This window comes from Myiozetetes cayanensis, unplaced genomic scaffold (genome assembly GCF_022539395.1).
Source record: "Myiozetetes cayanensis isolate MyiCay16 unplaced genomic scaffold, myiCay2020 scf102, whole genome shotgun sequence".
NCBI lineage: Eukaryota > Metazoa > Chordata > Aves > Passeriformes > Tyrannidae > Myiozetetes > Myiozetetes cayanensis.
In genome coordinates this window covers 114,064-134,982 of record NW_026086628.1, presented here as the reverse complement: position 1 = coordinate 134,982, position 20,919 = coordinate 114,064, and the positions used below count along the sequence as shown (strand labels likewise).

General features: G+C 60.2%; 2 protein-coding genes across 7 annotated transcripts in view; one reads left to right on the top strand and one right to left on the bottom strand.

Moving 5' to 3' along the window:
- Positions 1-351: 351 nt before the first annotated feature.
- On the bottom strand, positions 352-15,889 carry LOC126634981 (dynein regulatory complex protein 1-like; the record flags this gene model as incomplete). Its single annotated transcript, XM_050305913.1, has 15 exons — positions 15,797-15,889; positions 15,579-15,709; positions 14,816-14,912; positions 13,604-13,716; positions 11,585-11,768; positions 10,634-10,771; positions 10,375-10,461; positions 9,696-9,818; positions 5,901-6,040; positions 4,767-4,901; positions 2,754-2,983; positions 1,822-1,994; positions 1,621-1,710; positions 754-849; positions 352-491 (listed from the first exon to the last, which is right to left on the bottom strand). Coding segments are annotated over exons 1-15 (1,970 nt in total), but the record flags the coding sequence as incomplete, so codon positions are not given.
- Positions 15,890-18,323: 2,434 nt separating this feature from the next.
- The window catches only part of PTK2B (protein tyrosine kinase 2 beta), a 59,758-nt gene continuing 57,162 nt past the window's right edge, over positions 18,324-20,919 (top strand). For 4 of the 6 annotated variants that reach the window (XM_050305908.1, XM_050305907.1, XM_050305906.1 and 1 more), the window contains exon 1: positions 18,605-18,692. In XM_050305908.1, the coding sequence (XP_050161865.1) occupies positions 18,656-18,692 (37 nt within the window). In that variant the 5' untranslated portion in view covers positions 18,605-18,655. Of the gene's footprint in view, positions 18,431-18,604; positions 18,693-20,173; positions 20,700-20,919 lie in introns of those variants that run through there. The other 2 variants (XM_050305909.1, XM_050305910.1) reach the window with 2 other exon arrangements.

Genomic DNA, 20,919 nt, shown 5'->3' with positions numbered 1-20,919 from the left:
CCCTTGGGATGGGGAACAAGGGGAACAAACCCTTGGGATGGAGAACAAACCCTTGGGATGGGGAACAAACCCTTGGGATGGAGAACAAACCCTTGGGATGGAGAATAAACCCTTGGGAACAAAGCCTTGAGGATAAAGAACTCTTGGGATGGAGAACAAACCTTTGGGATGGAGAACAAACCCTTGGGATGGGGAACAATCCCTTGGGAAGGAGAACAAACCCTTGGGATGCGGAACAATCCCTCGGGATGGAGAACAAACCCTTGGGATGGAGAACAATCCCTCGGGATGCAGATCCTGCTCCTTCCCAGGGCCAACCCCCTCTCCCCTCTGCTCCGTCCCCGCTCCCACCTCAGCCTGTCGTAATCCTTCAGGAATCCCTTCAGGATCTTCAGCACCTCATCCGCGCGCACCCGCCCGGAGCTCCGGGAATGCCGCGGCTCCTCCTCCCTCTGGGAAGCGGCTCCTCCCTCCTCGGCCGGGCCCGGGCCCTGCAGGGAAAGCCGGGACACCGAAATTCCCGCCGGGATCGCCCCTTTTCCCGAGTGGAAAACTCGGGGAGCGGAGGGGAAATTCCATGGGGTTTTTTTTCCTCCTGGTGGGAGGGGAAGGGGGAGATGAAAACCCCCCCTCCCAGGCCGGGCTGGAGGTTCCTCCCCCTCGTCCCTTTTCCCCTCCCACCGGGGGAGGAATTTGGGGATGAGGCGCTTTGGGATCCCGGGTTTGGGATCCGCCCGTCCCGCCCTTCCCCACCTGGCTCGGCGGCGCCTGCCGGGATTCCCGGGATTCGTGCCTGAGGAAGGAATCCACCAGCTGGAACAGGTCATCCTCGTCCTCGATCCGGAGGGCCTGGGGAGGGATGGGAGCAGGGAATGGGGGAATCCCCCTGGGAAACAGGCTCTGGAAGGGGCTCCCAGCTCTCCCTGGATCCTTCCCTGCTCCAGCCTGGCCATTCCCAGCTCTCCCAGCCTGGATCCAGAGCCTGACATTGGATCCATGCCCAGCCCAACTCCTCTCTGGGAAGGAGTTCCGGGAACAAGGGGGGGTTCCCTGGGAATCTCGGCACTCAGGGAAGGGTCTCCCTTCCCCTTTCCCGCCTTTTCCACCCCCACATTCCATAAAAACCCCTCTGGGTGGATCCTGAGTGTCCTTTATCCTGGAATCATGGAATAGTTTGGATGGGCAAGGCCCTTTCATCCCATCCCATCCCTGTATCCCATCCCTGTATCCCATCCCTGTATCCCATCCCTGTATCCCATCCCTGTATCCCATCCCTGTATCCCTGTATCCCATCCCATCCCATCCCATCCCATCCCATCCCTGTATCCCATCCCTGTATCCCATCCCTGTATCCCATCCCTGTATCCCATCCCTGTATCCCTGTATCCCATCCCATCCCTGTATCCCATCCCTGTATCCCATCCCTGTATCCCTGTATCCCATCCCATCCCTGTATCCCATCCCATCCCATCCCATCCCATCCCTGTATCCCATCCCAGTATCCCATCCCTGTATCCCATCCCTGTATCCCATCCCATCCCTGTATCCCATCCCATCCCATCCCATCCCATCCCATCCCATCCCTGTATCCCATCCCATCCCATCCCATCCCGTCCCCACCTCAAAGAGGGATTGGATTTTCCGGAGGGTGTCCTGGGGCCCCTCCAGCTCCTGCAGGGGCTTCAGCAGCTTCTCCTCCGTCAGGAATCCCTTGGGAAAGGGGCAGGGAAGAGGGGGAAGAGCGGCAGAGTGAGGGAATCCCGAGGGAATCCGGGAAAAGCGGGATCATCCAGCAGGGAAGAACATCCCCCCCCCCCTCACCGTCTCGTCCCTCAGGAGCTCCAGGATCCTCCTGATGGTTTCCCTGGGGACGCTTCCCAAGGGTCTGGATGCGCCCTTGGCCTTCCCTGGAGTTCCTTTTCCCTCTTTTCCGCTGCCCAATCCTTTCCTTGGCCTCCCTGTCCCGGCCTCGGCCGCTTTCCCGGAGCTTCCCTCTGGAATGTGGGGAGAGAAGGGGGAGGGAAAGGGGCTGGCTGATCCCTGGAATCAGCAGGAAAATCCCAGCTGGTCCCTGGAGAACAAATCCAAGGATCCCGGGGTGGGAGGGGCCTCTGGAACTGGGAGCACCGGGAAAATCCAGAGGGAAGATCCCTAAAAGGGCTGGGATGAGCTGGGGATTCCTGGGAGATTCCAGACAGGGATGGCAAGGCCAGGAATGTCCCTGGGGGGATCTCCCAGGGAGGCAGGGGGAGGCTCTGGCCCATTCCCGGAATTCCCCCCCTATTCCCACCCCCATTCCCATTCCCATTCCCATTCCCGGAATTCCCCCCATCCCATCCCATTCCCATGCCCATCCCCATTCCCCCCCCCACTCCCATTCCCATTCCCATTCCCATCCCCATCCCCATTCCCATTCCCATTCCCATTCCCATTTCCATTCTCATTCCACCCCATCCCCATTCCCACCCCATCCCCACTCCCACCCCATTCCCATTCCCCACCTATCCCCACCCCCATCCCCATTCCCCCATTCCCACCCCATTCCCATTCCATTCCCCCAATTCCATTCCCACCCCACCCCCATCCCCACCCCACCCCATCCCCATTCCCATCCCCATCCCATTCCACCCCCATTCCCTTCCCCATCCCCCCATTCCCATTCCCCCCTATCCCCATCTCCCCATTCCCACCCCCATTCCCATCCCCACCCCCATTCCCAGAATTCCCATTCCCATTCCCGTTCCCGTCCCCACCTCCCAGCGCTTCCCGCGCCGCCTCCAGCGCCGTCCTCTTGCGGGGCCGCTCCCCGAGGGGGCCGCGGTTTTCCAGGATGCCGAGGGCGGGCTCTTCCCAGGGCATTCCCAGCTGCTGGACGTGCAGGAGCCGCTCGGCCTGCAGGGCCCTCCTGGCGAGCCCCTGGGCCTCCTGCTCGGCCACGAGCCACAGGCGGCGGCACCGCCGCGCCCCCCACCCGGAAAAGTGCCTGGGGGGACACCCCGGCTTCCAGAGGCAATTCCCAAACCTGGGAGGGATTCCCAAACCTGGGAGGGGCTTCCCAGCCTGGGGGGACAGGGGGGGATTCCCAAACCTGGGGACAGGGGCAATTCCCAAACCTGGGGACAGGGGGGGATTCCCAAACCTGGGGACAGGGGGACATTCCCAAACCTGGGGACAGGGGGGCATTCCAAACCTGGGGACAGGGGGACATCCCAAACCTGGGAGGGGATTCCCAAACCTGGGAGGGGCTGCCCAGCCTGGGGGGACAGGGGGCAATTCCCAAACCTGGGGACAGGGGATTCCCAGACTGGGGGGACAGGGGGAATTCCCAAACCTGGGAGGGGCTGCCCAGCCTGGGGGGACAGGGGGGGATTCCAAACCTGGGAGGGGATTCCCGGACTGGGGGGACAGGGAGATTCCCAAACCTGGGAGGGGCTGCCCAGACTGGGGGGGACAGGGGGCAATTCCCAAACCTGGGAGGGGCTGCCCAGCCTGGGGGGGACAGGGGGCAATTCCCAAACCTGGGAGGGGCTGCCCGAGACTGGGGGGACAGGGGCAATTCCCAAACCTGGGAGGGGCTGCCCAGACTGGGGAGGACAGGGGACATTCCCAAACCTGGGAGGGCTGCCCGGCCTGGGGGGACAGGGGGCAATTCCCAAACCTGGGAGGGGATTCCCAAACCTAGGGGGACAGGGGGGGATTCCCAAACCTGGGAGGGGCTGCCCAGACTGGGGGGGACAGGGGGGGATTCCCAAACCTGGGAGGGGCTGCCCAGACTGGGGGGACAGGGGGGGATTCCCAAACCTGGGAGGGGCTGCCCAGACTGGGACACCCCCCTGTGCCAGCCTCTGCCGGCCCCTTCCTTCCCGGACCTGCATCCCAGCCCTGGATCCCATCCCATCCCATCCCTGGATCCCATCCCTGGATCCCATCCCATTCCATCCATCCCATCCCATCCCATCCCATCCCTGGATCCCATCCCTGGATCCCATCCCTGGATCCCAGCCCTGGATCCCAGCCCTGGATCCCATTCCTGTATCCCATCCCTGGATCCCAGCCCAGGATCCCATCCCTGGATCCCAGCCCTGGATCCCATCCCTGGATCCCAGCCCTGGATCCCATCCCTGGATCCCATCCCTGGATCCCATCCCATCCCTGGATCCCATCCATGGATCCCATCCCTGGATCCCATCCCATCCCATCCCGTCTCATCCCATCCCATCCCTGTATCCCATCCCTGGATCCCATCCCTGGATCCCATCCCTGGATCCCAGCCCTGGATCCCTTCCCTGTATCCCATCCCTGGATCCCTGTATCCCATCCCATCCCATCCCATCCCTTTATCCCATCCCTGTATCCCATCCCATCCCATCCCATCCCATCCCATCCCTGTATCCCATCCCATCCCATCCCTGGATCCCATCCCATCCCTGTATCCCATCCCTGGATCCCATCCCTGGATCCCATCCCATCCCATCCCATCCCATCCCTGGATCCCATCCCATCCCTGGATCCCTGTCATCCCATCCCTGGATCCCATCCATCCCTGTATCCCATCCCATCCCATCCCTGGATCCCTGTATCCTATCCCTGTATCCCATACCTGTAACCCATCCCATCCCTGGATCCCATCCCTTTATCCCATCCCTGTATCCCATCCCAATCCTGTATCCCAATCCTGTATCCCATCCCATCCCTGTATCCCAGTATCCCTGTATCCCAGTATCCCTGTATCCCAGTATCTCTGTATCCCAGTATCCCATTCCCACCTCATCCTCCGCTCCATCTCCTGGTGCTGCCCCCGGATCCGCTCCCGGTCGCATTCCAGGCTCTGCTTCTCCTCCCGGAATTTCTTCTCCTGCTTTTCCAGCCGGGAGTTGAGGGAGCTGAGCAGCGACTGCAGCCTGGGGAGGGAGGGACGGGAATCCTGGGAATGCAGTGGGCCTGGAGCTGGGAAAATCCGGGGGGAAGATCCCTAAAAGGGCTGGGACGAGCTGGGATTCCTGGGGGATTCCTGGGGGATTCCAAACGGGAATGGCAAGGCCTTTATGCTTGGAATGTTCTCCCTGGAATCAGCAGGAAAATGCCAGCTGATCCCTGGGAAACAAATCCAGGGATCCCGGGATGGGAGGAGCTTCTCAAGCAGTTTGCCTGGAACTGGGAGCACTGGGAAAATCCAGTGGGAAGGTCCCAAAAGTGGCTGGGATGAGCTGGGGATTCCTGGCATGTTCCTAATGGGAATGGCAAGGCCTTTGTGCTCCCTAAAATCAGCAGGATAATCCCAGCTGATCCCTGGAAAACAAATCCAAGGATCCAGGGCTGGGAGGGGGCTCCTGGCCAGTTTCTCTGGAGCTGGGAGCGCTGGAAAATTCCAGTGGGAAGATCCCCCCAGAGCGGCTCTGGGGAAGCCCCAGCATGGCCGGGATCCCTCTGGGAATTCCCCGGGGCTGGGGATCCCTGTGGGAAGCAGGTTGGGAATTCCCCAGGGCCGGGGATCCCTGTGGGAAGTGGGAATCCCTTTGGGAATTCCCGGGGCCGGGGATCCCTGTGGGAAGCGGGTTGGGAATTCCCCGGGGCCGGGGATCCCTGTGGGAATCCCTCTGGGAATTCCCCGGGGCCGGGGATCCCTGTGGGAATCCCTCTGGGAATTTCCCGGGGCCGGGGATCCCTGTGGGAAGCAGGTTGGGAATTCCCCGGGGCTGGGGATCCCTGTGGGAAGCGGGAATCCCTCTGGGAATTCCCCGGGGCCGGGGATCCCTGTGGGAAGCAGGAATCCCTCTGGGAATTCCCCAGGGGCCGGGGATCCCTGTGGGAAGCGGGAATCCCTCTGGGAATTCCCCAGGGCCGGGGATCCCTGTGGGAAGCGGGAATCCCTCTGGGAATTCCCGGGGGCCGGGATTTACCGGCTGATCCTCCTCTTCTGGAGGGAGCGCAGGGTGGAGTTTTCCAGGTCCTGCTGCCGGAGCACTTCCAGGTTGTGCTCCAGCTTCACCCGGTTCAGGTGGTAGATGCCTTTCATCTGCTCCAGCTTCTGCTCCAGGTGCTGCACATTCCAGGGGAAAAACAGGAATTACGGGCGCTCCCGCCTCGGAATCCCAGCACTAAGACCGAGTTCCGGTTTCAGGTTTCCCTGGGAAAACTCGGCTTGGAATTCCAGCCCTAAATCCGAGTTCCAGCTCAAATTTTCCTTGGAAAATTCTAAATAACCACCAAGGCATTCCTGGACAATTCCAGGCTCTTCTACCTTGGAATTCCAGACTTAAATCTGAGTTCCAATTTCAATTTTCCCTGGGAAAACTCAGCTTGGAATTCCATCCCTAAATCCAAGCTCCAGCTCAAATTTTCCTGGGAAAACTAAATAACCACCAAGGAATTCCTGGCCAATTCGAGGCCCTACCAGCTCCAAATTCCAGCCCTAAACCCAAGTTCCAATGACAATTTTCCCTGGGAAAACTCAGCTTGGAATTCCAGCCCTAAATGTGAGTTCCAGTTCAAATTTTCCTGGGAAAACTCTAAAAATTCCCATGGGACGATCCCATGAGATGATCCCAGGATCCAATCCCATGCACTGATCCCATGAGCTGATCCCATGCACTGATCCCATGCACTGATCCCATGCACTGATCCCAGTACTGATCCCATGCAGCTGATCCCATGAGCTGATCCCAGCACTGATCCCATGAGCTGATCCCATGAGCTGATCCCATGAGCTGATCCCATGCACTGATCCCATGAGCTGATCCCATGAGCTGATCCCAGCACTGATCCCATGAGCTGATCCCATGCACTGATCCCATGAGCTGATCCCATGCACTGATCCCATGAGCTGATCCCATGAGCTGATCCCATGCACTGATCCCATGAGCTGATCCCAGCAGCTGATCCCATGAGCTGATCCCATGAGCTGATCCCATGCACTGATCCCATGAGCTGATCCCATGAGCAGATCCCAGCACTGATCCCAGCACTGATCCCAGCACTGATCCCATGAGCTGATCCCAGCACTGATCCCAGCACTGATCCCATGAGCTGATCCCAGCACTGATCCCATGAGCTGATCCCAGGCACTGATCCCAGCACTGATCCCATGACTGATCCCATGAGCTGATCCCATGAGCTTATCCCATGAGCTGATCCCATGAGCTGATCCCATGCACTGATCCCAGCACTGATCCCATGAGCTGATCGCAGCACTGATCCCAGCACTGATCCCAGCACTGATCCATGACTGATCCAGCACTGATCCCATGAGCTGATCCCATGACTGATCCCAGCACTGATCCCAGCACTGATCCCATGAGCTGATCCCAGCACTGATCCCAGCACTGATCCCATGAGCTGATCCCATGAGCTGATCCCATGAGCTGATCCCAGCACTGATCCCATGAGCTGATCCCAGCAGCTGATCCCATGAGCTGATCCCATGAGCTGATCCCAGCACTGATCCCATGAGCTGATCCCATGAGCTGATCCCATGAGCTGATCCCAGCTCTGATCCCATGAGCTGATCCCATGCACTGATCCCATGCACTGATCCCATGAGTTGATCCCATGAGCTGATCCCATGAGCTGATCCCATGAGCTGATCCCATGAGCTGATCCCAGCACTGATCCCAGCACTGATCCCAGCACTGATCCCAGCACTGATCCCATGAGCTGATCCCAGCACTGATCCCATGAGCTGATCCCATGAGCTGATCCCATGCACTGATCCCATGCACTGATCCCATGAGCTGATCCCATGCACTGATCCCATGCACTGATCCCATGCACTGATCCCATGAGCTGATCCCATGAGCTGATCCCATGAGCTGATCCCATGAGCTGATCCCAGCACTGATCCCAGCACTGATCCCATGAGCTGATCCCATGCACTGATCCCATGAGCTGATCCCATGAGCTGATCCCATGAGCTGATCCCAGCACTGATCCCAGCACTGATCCCATGAGCTGATCCCAGCACTGATCCCATGAGCTGATCCCAGCACTGATCCCATGAGCTGATCCCATGAGCTGATCCCATGAGCTGATCCCATGCACTGATCCCAGCACTGATCCCAGCACTGATCCCAGCACTGATCCCAGCACTGATCCCATGAGCTGATCCCATGAGCTGATCCCATGCACTGATCCCAGCACTGATCCCATGAGCTGATCCCAGCACTGATCCCATGCACTGATCCCATGAGCTGATCCCAGCACTGATCCCATGAGCTGATCCCATGCACTGATCCCAGCACTGATCCCAGCACTGATCCCAGCACTGATCCCATGCAGCTGATCCCATGAGCTGATCCCATGAGCTGATCCCATGAGCTGATCCCATGAGCTGATCCCATGAGCTGATCCCAGCACTGATCCCAGCACTGATCCCATGAGCTGATCCCATGAGCTGATCCCAGCACTGATCCCATGAGCTGATCCCATGCACTGATCCCAGCACTGATCCCATGCACTGATCCCATGAGCTGATCCCAGCACTGATCCCATGAGCTGATCCCATGAGCTGATCCCAGCACTGATCCCATGAGCTGATCCCATGAGCTGATCCCAGCACTGATCCCAGCACTGATCCCATGAGCTGATCCCAGCACTGATCCCATGAGCTGATCCCATGAGCTGATCCCAGCACTGATCCCATGAGCTGATCCCATGAGCTGATCCCAGCACTGATCCCAGCACTGATCCCATGAGCTGATCCCATGAGCTGATCCCATGAGCTGATCCCATGAGCTGATCCCATGAGCTGATCCCATGCACTGATCCCATGCAGCTGATCCCATGCACTGATCCCATGCACTGATCCCATGAGCTGATCCCATGAGCTGATCCCATGAGCTGATCCCATGCACTGATCCCATGCACTGATCCCATGAGCTGATCCCAGCACTGATCCCATGAGCTGATCCCATGCACTGATCCCAGCACTGATCCCAGCACTGATCCCAGCACTGATCCCATGCACTGATCCCATGAGCTGATCCCATGAGCTGATCCCATGAGCTGATCCCAGCACTGATCCCAGCACTGATCCCATGAGCTGATCCCATGAGCTGATCCCATGAGCTGATCCCATGCACTGATCCCATGAGCTGATCCCATGCACTGATCCCAGCACTGATCCCAGCACTGATCCCATGAGCTGATCCCAGCACTGATCCCATGAGCTGATCCCATGAGCTGATCCCATGAGCTGATCCCAGCACTGATCCCATGAGCTGATCCCATGAGCTGATCCCATGAGCTGATCCCATGCACTGATCCCAGCACTGATCCCAGCACTGATCCCATGAGCTGATACCAGCACTGATCCCAGCACTGATCCCAGCACTGATCCCATGCACTGATCCCAGCACTGATCCCATCCCATGAGCAGATCCCAGCACTGATCCCATGCTCTGATCCCATGAGCTGATCCCATGAGCTGATCCCATGCGCTGATCCCATGAGCTGATCCCAGCACTGATCCCATGAGCTGATCCCAGCACTGATCCCAGCACTGATCCCATGCACTGATCCCAGCACTGATCCCATGAGCTGATCCCAGCACTGATCCCATGAGCTGATCCCATGAGCTGATCCCAGCACTGATCCCAGCACTGATCCCATGAGCTGATCCCAGCACTGATCCCATGCTCTCATCCCCTGAGCCGATCCCCGGAGCCGATCCCAGGCGTGGATCCCCCCTCCCCCCTCACCTGCACGTCCCTCTCGAGCTGCAGCCTCATCCTGTCGAGGGTGGCCACGTCCTGCTCCTGCAGCTCCTGCAGGAGCCGCTCCGACTGCTCCGCCCTCTCCGTGCGGCCCCGCAGCCATTCCAGCTGGGAATTCCGGCTCCTTCAGCTCCCGGGAACAGGCTGGGAAACCGCCCCTTCCCCCACCCCGTCCCAGCGCTCCCAAAAAACCACGGGCGGAGCTGGTGGGGGAAGGGCTGGGATGATCCATCCAGGAAGGGGCTGGAGCAGCGGGAATGGCGGAGGGAGCTGGGAGAGCTCATCCCGGGGAAAAAAGAGGGATCAGGAGGGAGCTTTTCCAGCCCCACAACTCCCTGCCAGGAGGGGGGAGGTGTCCCCAATTCCCAGGGAACAGGGCCAGGAGGAGAGGGAACGGCCTCCAGCTGGGCCAGGGCAGGGGCAGGGGGGATATTGGGATAATTCCCACCTGGAAAGGGTGGATAAACATCGGAATGAACCTCCCAGGGCAGGGCTGGAGTCGCCATCCCTGCAGGGATTCCCAATCCCTGGGGATTGGGACACGGATCCGGGGTGGCCTGGGCAGGGCTGGATGGACTTTGGTGCCTCCAAGGGGGCTTTTCCCGCCCGGATCCCTCCGGGATTCCCGGATATTCCCCCCCTCCCCCCCCCCCAGGGGCGTCACCTGCCGCTCGTTGTGGGCCTGGATGGTCTCATTCCACCTTTTCCTGCCGCTCTCCAGCATTTCCCGCCGCTCCTGCTCCAAAGCCTCCTGCGGGGGAGATCCCTGCCATCCCACGGAGCTCCCACCGGCATTCCCAGCCCTCGGGAATTCGGGATTTCAGCCCCAACCCCCCCATCCCGAGGCCTTTTCCTCCCACGGAAGGGATGATTTTCCCACCCCCTCACCCCCCTTTCCAAGATTCCCGTGGGAATGGGGGCACCTCGATGTGCCGGAGGTTGTGCCGGAGGGTCTGGAGCACATTCCTGGTCTGCTCCTCCATCCTCTCCAGGAGCAGGTGGATCTCATCCCGCTGCTCCCGCAGGGCCTGCTCGAACCGCCCGTCCTGCACCCGCAGCTCCTGCACCCGGAGCGGGGAACACCGGGAATGCACCGGGAATGCACCGGGAATGCACCCGGAATGCACCGGGAATGCACCCGGAATGCACCCGGAATGCACCGGGAACACCGGGAATGCACCGGGAATGCACCCGGAATGCACCGGGAATGCACCGGGAACACCGGGAATGCACCCGGAATGCACCGGGAATGCACCGGGAAACGGGGTCGGGGAGGGGCTCCCAGCTCTCCCTGGATCCTTCCCTGCTCCAGCCTGGCCATTCCCAGCTCTCCCAGCCTGGATCCAGAGCCTGACATTGGATCCATGCCCAGCCCAACTCCTCTCTGGGAAGGAGTTCCGGGAACAAGGGGGGGTTCCCTGGGAATCTCGGCACTCAGGGAAGGGTCTCCCTTCCCCTTTCCCCGCCTTTTCCACCCCCAGATTCCATAAAAACCCCTCTGATTGGATCCTGAGTGCCCTTTATCCTGGATTCATGGAATAGTTTGGGGGGGGAAGGAGCATTAAATCCCATCCCATTCCATGTTCAGGGACACCTCCTGCTATCCCAGGGGATCCAGCCCGGCCCGGGACACTGCAGGGATCCAGGGGCAGCCACAGCTTCCCTGGGAATTCCAGCCCAGCCGGGAATCCCTTCCCAGTCTCCCCCCCAATCTCCCCTTTCCCAGTGGGAAGCCATTCCCTGTGTCCTGCCATTCCAGGCCCTGATCCCAAATCCCTCTCCAGCTCTCCTGGAGCCCCTGCAGGCTCTGGGAGGGGCTCCCAGCTCTCCCTGGATCCTTCCCTGGCCATTCCCACCCCGTCATTCCCGCTCACCTCCCGCAGGTCCCGGATCAGCCGCTCCTTGTCCCGCAGGATTTGCCGGCCCCGTTCCCGCTGCTCCCTCAGCAGCTCCCGCAGCTCCTGCGGGATTGGGGTGTCCTCGGCCCGGGCCCACCCGGAGCTGATCTCCCCAAACTGCTCCGTGCTCCGCTGGGCTTCCCTCTCCAGCCTCTCCAGCCTGCAGGGAGCCGGGAATGCCGGCGGGAAAACCGGGAGAACCCCCGCGATCCCTCGGAATTCCGAGCGGCAGCGGCACAGCAGGGAATTGGCCGGGCTGGAAAAGCCCTTGGACACCAGCAGGTCCAACCATTTATCCCCCTGAGGATCATGGAATTATTGAGGTTGGAAAAGCCCTTGGACACCATCAAATCCAACCATTTATCCCCCTGAGGATCATGGAATTATTTGTCCTGGAAAAGCCCTTGGACACCAGCAGGTCCAACCATTTATCCCCCTGAGGGATCATGGAATGATTCATCCTGGAAAAGCCCTTGGACACCAGCAGGTCCAACCATTTCTCTCCCAAAGGATCATGGAATTATTTGTCCTGGAAAAGCCCTTGGACGCCATCAGGTCCAACCCTTTATCCCCCAGAGGATCTTGGAATTATTTGTCCTGGAAAAGCCCTTGGAGACCATCAGATCCAGCCATTTATCCCCCAAAGGATCTTGGAATTATTTATCTTGGAAAAGCCCTTGGAGACCATCAGATCCAACCATTTATCCCCCAAAGGATCTTGGAATTATTTATCCTGGAAAAGCCCTTGGACACCAGCAGGTCCAACCATTTATCCCCCAAAGGATCTTGGAATTATTAATCTTGGAAAAGCCCTTGGACACCATCAGGTCCAACCATTTATCCCCCAAAGGATCTTGGAATTATTGAGGCTGGAAAAGCCCTTGGACACCATTAAATCAAATCATTTTCCCCCTCAAAGGATCTTGGAATTATTTATCCTGGAAAAGCCCTTGGACACCAGCAGGTCCAACCATTTATCCCCCTGAGGATCATGGAATTACTGAGGTTGGAAAAGCCCTTGGACACCATCAGGTCCAACCATTTCCCCCCAAAGGATCATGGAATTATTTATCTTGGAAAGCCCTTGGACACCATCAGGTCTGATCATTTTTACCCCCTCAAGGAATCTTGGAATTACTGAGGTTGGAAAAGCCCTTGGACACCATCAGATCCAACCATTTTTACCCCCTCAAGGAATCTTGGAATTACTGGAATTGCTGTGGGAGCACAGGCATGGAATTCCCTGGGAACATGGGCATGGAATTCCCTGGGAATATGGACATGGAATTCCCTGGGAACGTGGGCATGGAATTCCCTGGGAACATGGGCATGCAATTCCCTGGGAACACGGGCATGGAATTTCCTGGGAATATGGGCATGGAATTCCCTGGGACCGGGGCTGGGGGAGGGTTTCCAGGTCTGCTGGAGAAGCAGGACCAGGTTTCCCTGGGAAGGCTCCCAGGGAGAAATCTGGGAATGCTGGAGGCTGGGAGGGCTCTGGGATATCAGAGGGGATCAACTTCCCTGCCAGGGCCCTGCCCTGGGGGAGCCGGGAATTCCAAGGGGGAATCCTGGAATGGGCTGGGTGGGAAGGGACTTTAAACCCCATCCCATTCCATGTTCAGGGACAGCTCCCTCCATCCCAGGGGATCCAACCCGGCCTGGGACACTGCAGGGATCCAGGGGCAGCCACAGCTTCCCTGGGAATTCCAGCCCAGCCGGGAATCCCTTCCCAATCTCCCACCCCAATCTCCCCTTTCCCAGTGGGAAGCCATTCCCTGTGTCCTGCCATTCCAGGCCCTGATCCCAAATCCCTCTCCAGCTCTCCTGGAGCCCCTGCAGGCTCGGGAAGCTCCTCAGGGATCTCCCGTATCCGGAGGGACCCGAAGCTCCATCATTCATCATCCCCCCCAAAATTCCCCCAAATTCCAGGATTCCCAGCGCTTCCCACGCCCTGCCCCGCCCCTTCCCGGCAGATCCCAGGGAATGTCCCACCTGCTCCTCCTGTGCCGGGCCTGCTGCTCCCTCCGGCGGCATTCCCGGAGATCCGACTGCACCCGCACATCCGTCACCAGCTGCGAGCCCTGGAACAGCAGCCGGGCCAGGGCCTGCCGGGACCACGCCTGGGATTCACCAACCCCGCCCCAAACCCTCCCAGTGCCCGGGCTGGGCAATCAAATCCCAAAGATTCCACCCCAAAACCCTCCCAGTGCCCGGGCTGGGCAATCCCTTCCCAAAGATTCCATCCCCAAACCCTCCCAGTCCCCGGGCTGGGCAACCCCGGCCCAAGGAATCCACCCCAAAACCCTCCCAGTGCCCGGGCTGGGCAATCAAATCCCAAAGATTCCACCCCAAAACCCTCCCAGTGCCCGGGCTGGGCAATCCCTTCCCAAAGATTCCATCCCCAAAACCCTCCCAGTGCCCGGGCTGGGCAATCCCTTCCCAAAGATTCCATCCCAAAACCCTCCCAGTGCCCGGGCTGGGCAATCAAATCCCAAAGATTCCATCCCAAAACCCTCCCAGTGCCCGGGCTGGGCAATCAAATCCCAAAGATTCCACCCCAAAACCCTCCCAGCCCAAGGAACCCACCCCAAAACCCTCCCAGCCCACGGAATCCACCCCAAAACCCTCCCAGTCCAAGGAATCCACCCCAAAATCCTCCCAGTCCACGGGCTGGGCAACCCCAGCCCGAGGAATCCACCCCAAAACCCTCCCAGTGCCCAAGGAATCCACCCCAAAACCCTCCCAGCCCAGGGAATCCACCCAAAAACCCTCCCAGCCCAAGGAATCCACCCCAAATCCAAGCCCTGAGGGCTTTCTGTCTCAGATGGGACCATAAGGATGGATCCAGGAGGATTCCACATTTAGGAAGCTGTTTTGGGGTTGGGATTCACATCCCCAGCCCCAAATCCTCCCAATCCACGGGCTGGGCAATCCCATCCCAAGGATTCCCCCCCAAATCCAAGCCCTGAGGGGTTTCTGTCCCCAAATGGGACAATAAAGGATCAATCCCAAGTTCCAAGGAGGAGACACTTAGGGCACACATTTGGGAAGCTGTTTTGGGGTTGGATTCACATCCCCAGCCCCAAATCCCAAGGATTCCCCCAAATCCAAGCCCTGAGGGGTTTCTGTCCCCAGATGGGACAGTGAGGACCCCAAACAGCTCCAGGGATGGATCCAGGGGGACATTCCCGGCCTCTCCCTCACCTTCTCCGTCTCCTCAATCAGCACCAGGCTCTTCCTCTGCTCTTCCTCCTCCTCCTCCTCCTCCTCCTCCTCCTCCTCCACAATTCCAAGGGCTGCCCTGGGTGGAAAAGAGCGGGAAGAGCCGGAGGTTTCCCACGGGAATGGTCCTGAGATCCCGGGGAGGGATCTGGGGATGGATCCTGAGCCCTGGGAATGGTCCTGAGCCCCGGGAAGGGATCTGGGGATGGATCCTGAGCCCTGGGAATGGTCCTGAGCCCCGGGGAGGGATCTGGGGATGGGTCCTGAGCCCTGGGAATGGTCCTGAGCCCCGGGGAGGGATCTGGGGTGGGGTTTTGAGCCCTAGGGAGGGATTTGGGGATGGATTTTGAGCCCCGAGGATGAGTTTGGAGCCCCGGGGAGGGGTTTGGGGATGGATTTGAAGCCTCGGGGAGGGGTTTGGGGCTGGATTTGGAGCCCCGGGGCTGAATTTGGGGTGGGTCCCTCACCGTGCCCGCTCCCCGCGGGTCCCGCCCCGCTCCGAGGATGAGTTTGGACCCCGGGGAGGGTTTTGGGGTGGATTTGGAGCCCCGGGGCTGAATTTGGGTTCGGGTTCTGAGCCCCGGGGATGAGTTTGGAGCCCCGGGGAGGGGTTTGGGGATGGATTTGGAGCCCCGGGGCTGAATTTGGGGTGTGTTCTGAGCCCCGGGGATGAGTTTGGAGCCCCGGGGAGGGGTTTTGGGGTGGATTTGGAACCCCGGGGCTGAATTTGGGGTGGGTCCCTCACCGTGCCCGCTCCCCGCGGGTCCCGCCCCGCTCCTGCCGCTCCGAGGCCGCCCCGGTGGCCGCGCCGGGCTCGGGGCCGGGGCTGGGCTGGCGGATCTCGTGGAGATCCCCGCGCTGCTGCTGCTGTTGCTCCTGGTTTTCCATGGATTTGCCGGGATCGGGAGCGAGGGAGGATCGGGAAGGGGGGGGGGGTGGTGGTTAGAGGGAGGGAGCCGTTACTGCGCATGCGCGCGGGGCCGGGAGCGTCTCTGGTTGCCTGGCAACGCGGCCGCCATGTTGGCGTCTCTGGTTGCCTGGCAACGCGGCCGCCATGTTGGCGTCTCTGGTTGCCAAGCAACGCGGCCGCCATGTTGGCGTCTCTGGTTGCCTGGCAACGGGGCGGGAGCGTCACCAACCCCCCCATCCCATTCCCATTCCCATCGGGAATAGCGGGAAAAACGGAACCGGGATAGGGGCTGGAAGACCCCCCCGGCCCCGAGACACCCGCGCAGGGGGCAATGCACGTCCCGGGGGGGCGGGAGGAGGGGCCGGGCTGGAATTCCCAGGGAAGCTGTGGCTGCCCCTGGATCCCGGGAGTGTCCCAGGCCGGGTTGGATCCCCTGGGATAGCGGGAGGTGTCCCTGAACATGGAATGGGATGATCCTGAAAATCCCTTCCCACCCAACCCATTCCAGGATAAAGGACACTCAGGATCCACTCAGAGGGGTTTTTATGGAATGTGGGGATGGCAAAGGCAGGAAAGGGGAAGGGAGACCCTTCCCTGAGTGCCGAGATTCCCAGGGAACCCCCCCTTGTTCCCGGAACTCCTTCCCAGAGAGGAGTTGGGCTGGGCATGGATCCAATGTCAGGCTCTGGATCCAGGCTGGGAGAGCTGGGAATGGCCAGGCTGGAGCAGGGAAGGATCCAGGGAGAGCTGGGAGCCCCTCCCAGAGCCTGCAGGGGCTCCAGGAGAGCTGGAGAGGGATTTGGGCTCAGGGCCTGGAATGGCAGGACACAGGGAATGGCTTCCCACTGGGAAAGGGGAGATTGGGGTGGGAGATTGGGAAGGGATTCCCGGCTGGGCTGGAATTCCCAGGGAAGCTGTGGCTGCCCCTGGATCCCTGGGTTGGTTCCCTCAGGACATTCCCTGCCCATCCCGAGCTCGATCCCGGCTCCAGCCCCCACGGGTTCGCTCAGCCCAAGGGTCGGGAACATTCCCAAATCCCTCAGTTCCTCTGGAATGGCGATCCCGGGGAAAGAGGAGCCCTCTGGAAGCGCTGCCCGTGCTGGATCCAGGCTGGACACGGAGCAGCCGGACCGACCCCCGGGAAGGCAGGGCGGGAATTCCGGGATAACCATTCCAGCCCCCTCGGGGAACGGGACATTTCCCCCTCCGGAGCCGCCGGGAATTCTTGGAATTGCTCCGGGTGGCCCCCGGAGCGCGAGGAGCTCTCCAGGCTCAGCATTCCCGGCCTCTCCCGCCTCCGGATTTGTGGGAAGCGGCGGCGCCGCCCGCGCCCGTTTCCAGGGGGGTTGCCATGGCGTTGGGATCCGCGGTTTCCATGGGAATGGCAGGAGGCTGGGAATGATGGGGGGGGGGGGGGGGGGGCTGCTGCCGGAGCTGCCGGGATTGGGCCCCCAACATTCCCACAGGGAGGGATTCCAGGATTCCAGGGGGGTCTTCCAGATCCTCCGTTTTGGCCTTCTGGGAGACGGGAGTGATGTTGGTTTTTCCAGGGAATTCTGTTGGGATAACGCTCTGGAGACAGAGCGGGGGATGGGGGGGATTTCCAAGTGGGAATATCCCAGGGAATAATGATTGATGGCTTCTTTATCCCAGGGGATAATTTATGGGATTTAGGGCATTCCACCCCATCCCATCCCATCCTATCCCATCCTATCCCATCCCATCCCATCCCATCCCATCCCACCCCATCCCATCCCATCCCATCCCATCCCATCCATCCCATCCCATCCCATCCCATCCCATCCCATTCCATCCCATCCCATCCCATCCGGAATTCCTCTGGGATCCAAGGAGCCAATCCCTGCCCTCCCCAGGAAAACCAGAAGGTTGGAAAAGAGGAGCAATTCCAGCCCCATCCCGGGGTTTTATCCCAAACCTTGGAATTTCTGACCACCCCCCCCATCCATGGTCTGGCACCCTCATTCCAGCTTTTTTTTCCAGGGATTGGGCCCTGGAAACCGCTTGGGAATAGGATTTGCCATCCCTGAAAGCAAAACCAAAGTGGGTTATCCAAGGAAATCCTGGAATAAAGGAATAGTGGAATAACGGCATGGCTGGGATTTTCCATAGGTTTGGCAGGCTGGGAATTCCTTGGGAATGTTGGAGAAGGGGTGGGGGGGACGCAGAGGGCATTTGGGAACAGGGTTCTCCATCCCTAAAAGTAAAACCAAAGTGGTTTATCCAAGAAAATCATGGAATAACAGGAATAAAGGAATAACGGCATGGCTGGGATTCTCCACAGGTTTGGCAGGCTGGGAATCCCTTGGGAATGTTGGGGAAGCGGGACAGCAGAGGGCATTTGGGGAACAGGATTTTCCCAGCCCTCCCAGCCAAACCAAAGCGGGTTATCCACGGAAATGAAGGAATAACGGGACGGGGGGGGGTGGGGGGGAATTCCAGGCCGGGAAGCCCCCAAATCCCTGAGGAATTCTCTTGGAGTGGAGGGGATTATTCCAAGCTCCTTTTCCCGGCCCGCAGGTGGCGGCAACAACCCGCGGGATTCCCGGGATGCGGGGGGAGTGGGAAGCGCTCCCTCCTTCCATCCATCCCTCCATCCATCCCTCCATCCTTCCAACCTTCCCGGCTCCCGCGGCCGCGACTCCTCGGCATTCCCGATCCGGGAAAAAGTGAGTGGGGTCCGTTCTCCTGGAGCGGGAATGCCGGGAGCTGGGGTTGGGAAGAGGTGCCGTGAATAAATCCCGATGGATCCGAACGCCGCCGAGGGAAGGGGGAGCTTTGGGAAGGAGGGGGGAGGAGGAGGAGGAGGAGGAGGAGGAGGAGGAGGAAGAGCCGTTTCCCGGGAGCGTTTCCCGGGAGCGTTTCCGGGAGCTGTTCCCGCAGCTCCGGGAGCGATGGGATGGCTCAGCCGCCTCTTCCAGCAGTTTTCCTGTGAGTCCGGAGGCCGCTTCCCTCGGGATTTCGGGATCGGGGGCGCTCCCGGGGGGGGCGTTTCATCCAGATTTTTTATGGCATTGGGAAAGGGGGTTTGGCTGCTCCTGGAAGAGGAGAGGCCGGGGGAGATCCTGAACTTCGGGAATGGGGGGGAGGGCGGCAGGAAATGGGGAGGGAAATGGATGGGATGGGATGGATCATATCCCAAAAAAATGGTCTTCAGCCCCCAGGAGGTGGGAATGGGATGGAGAGGGAAAGGGATGGGATGGGATGGGATGGGATGGATGGATGGATCACATCCCAGATCCATGGGGTGAGGTGGGACTGGGATGAGGGGCTGGAGAGGGAAGGGGACAGAGAGGGCAGGGATATGCAGGGCATTCTCAGTATTCCCACTGGATCCCAGTATTCCCACTGGATCCCATCCCAGAAAAAGAGGGTCTGGTGGGCCTGGAGAGGGAATGGGGGGTGCAGGGCTGGATCCCATCCCAGTTCCATGGGGAGAGATGGGATAGAGATGAGGGGCTGGGTGGATGGATGGATCACATCCCAAAAAACGGGGTGAGGTGGGACTGGGATGGAGAGGGAAAGGGATGGGATGGATGGATCACATCCCAAAAAATGGGCCTGGGATGAGGGGCTGGAGAGGGCTGGGCTGGCTGGATCCCAGGCTCCCAATTCCCGGGAGCACAGGGATGCCCTGGATCTCTCTCCCCTCTCCAGCATTCCCGCTGCTCCCTGCCGGGACATTCCAGCCTTCCCACTGCATCCCTGGGCCGGAATTCCCGCTGGGGCCCAGCAGGAGAGCGGGAGCAGCCGTTCCCTGCGTGGGAAAACTGCCGTGGGAGCTTGGGAATCTCGCCGGGAATGGCAACAGGGAGATGGGAGGAGGGGGAGGAAGGACCCGGATCCGCATCCATCCCGAACTTTCCCAGCCCCTGGGAGAGAGAGGGGCCTTCCCAGGGGATTCTCGGCTTCCTTTCCTTGGAAAAAAAGGATTTTCATCCCTAAAAAGTAAAGCTGAGGTGGATTGGAGAAGGAAATCCTGGAATAACGGGAATTTTTTGGGGGAGCTCCACATTCCTTGGGGGGGCCTTCCCAGCTTTTGGGGGGGCTTTTCCCACTGGGAAAGGGGTGGGGTCAGACCTGGAATGGGGGTAAATTTGGGAGCAGCAGGGAAGGAATGGGAAGGGCACGGGAATCTCTGGACACATTCCAAGGGGGATCCCAGGCAGGGAAGGGATCCAGGGGGGGACATGGGATGGAATGGGGATGGGGGCGGGGGTGTGTCCTGGGAAGGGCTGCAGCTTCCCAAGAATTCCCCCTGGGATTTGAGGAAGTTTCCCCCCCCAGCTTCACTCCAGCGCTTCCCCATTCCCACCCGGCATTCCCACCCGGCATTCCCACCCCTCCACATTCCCAGGATCCCACCTTTCCCAGTGCCACCCGTGGTGTGTGTGGGGCTATCCCCACCCATCCCTCCTCTTCCCGCTCTCCCTGCAGGAATCTGGGCATCCCAAACCCGCTTTGGCTGCAGGCGGGAATGCCGGGTGTGGGAAGGCCCCTTTCCAAAGGAGCAGCATTCCCGGGAATGCCCCAGGATCGGGAAGGTGCTTCCCGGGGGTGGTTGTGGGGCCGCCCCGTGACCTCCCACGGGCGGGCGGGACCCGCCGCGGCTCTTCCTGCTCCGCTTCCTCCCCGGAGGAGCCGGAGAGGCCCCCCCCCGCATCCCGGGATTTTTGGGGGGGAATTCCCCCTTTCCCCCACCCGCGGAGGGGCCTCTCCGTGGGCAATCCCGCCGGCTCCTCCCGGGAAGCATTCCCGGCCCGTCCCGAGCCGCCGGCAGAGGAATCCCACCTGGATTCCCACCTGGATTCCCCACCTGGATTGCCGTTCCCGGAAGCGGGAAGAAGGGAAGGAGCGGTTTTTCCACCCGCGCCGATTCCTCCCGTGGGATTCGTTTCCCCCGGGCCTGGGGGCGGGAATTCCACCCTTCCCGGCAAGGTGAGAGCCGCTTCCCACCCTCTGGAAAACTCCTGGCGGCTCGGGAAGAGCCGAGGGAGCGGCTGGAGGGGGTGGCGATCCCTGTTCCTGTTCCCGGACGGGCGGGAGGGCAGGGAATGCTTTCCTTGGATCCACGGGGGACGTGGAGGAGCTGGGGCGCTCGGGAATTCGGGAATACGAGGGCAGATATCGGGAATCTCCCGGAGTCTATGTTTGCGGC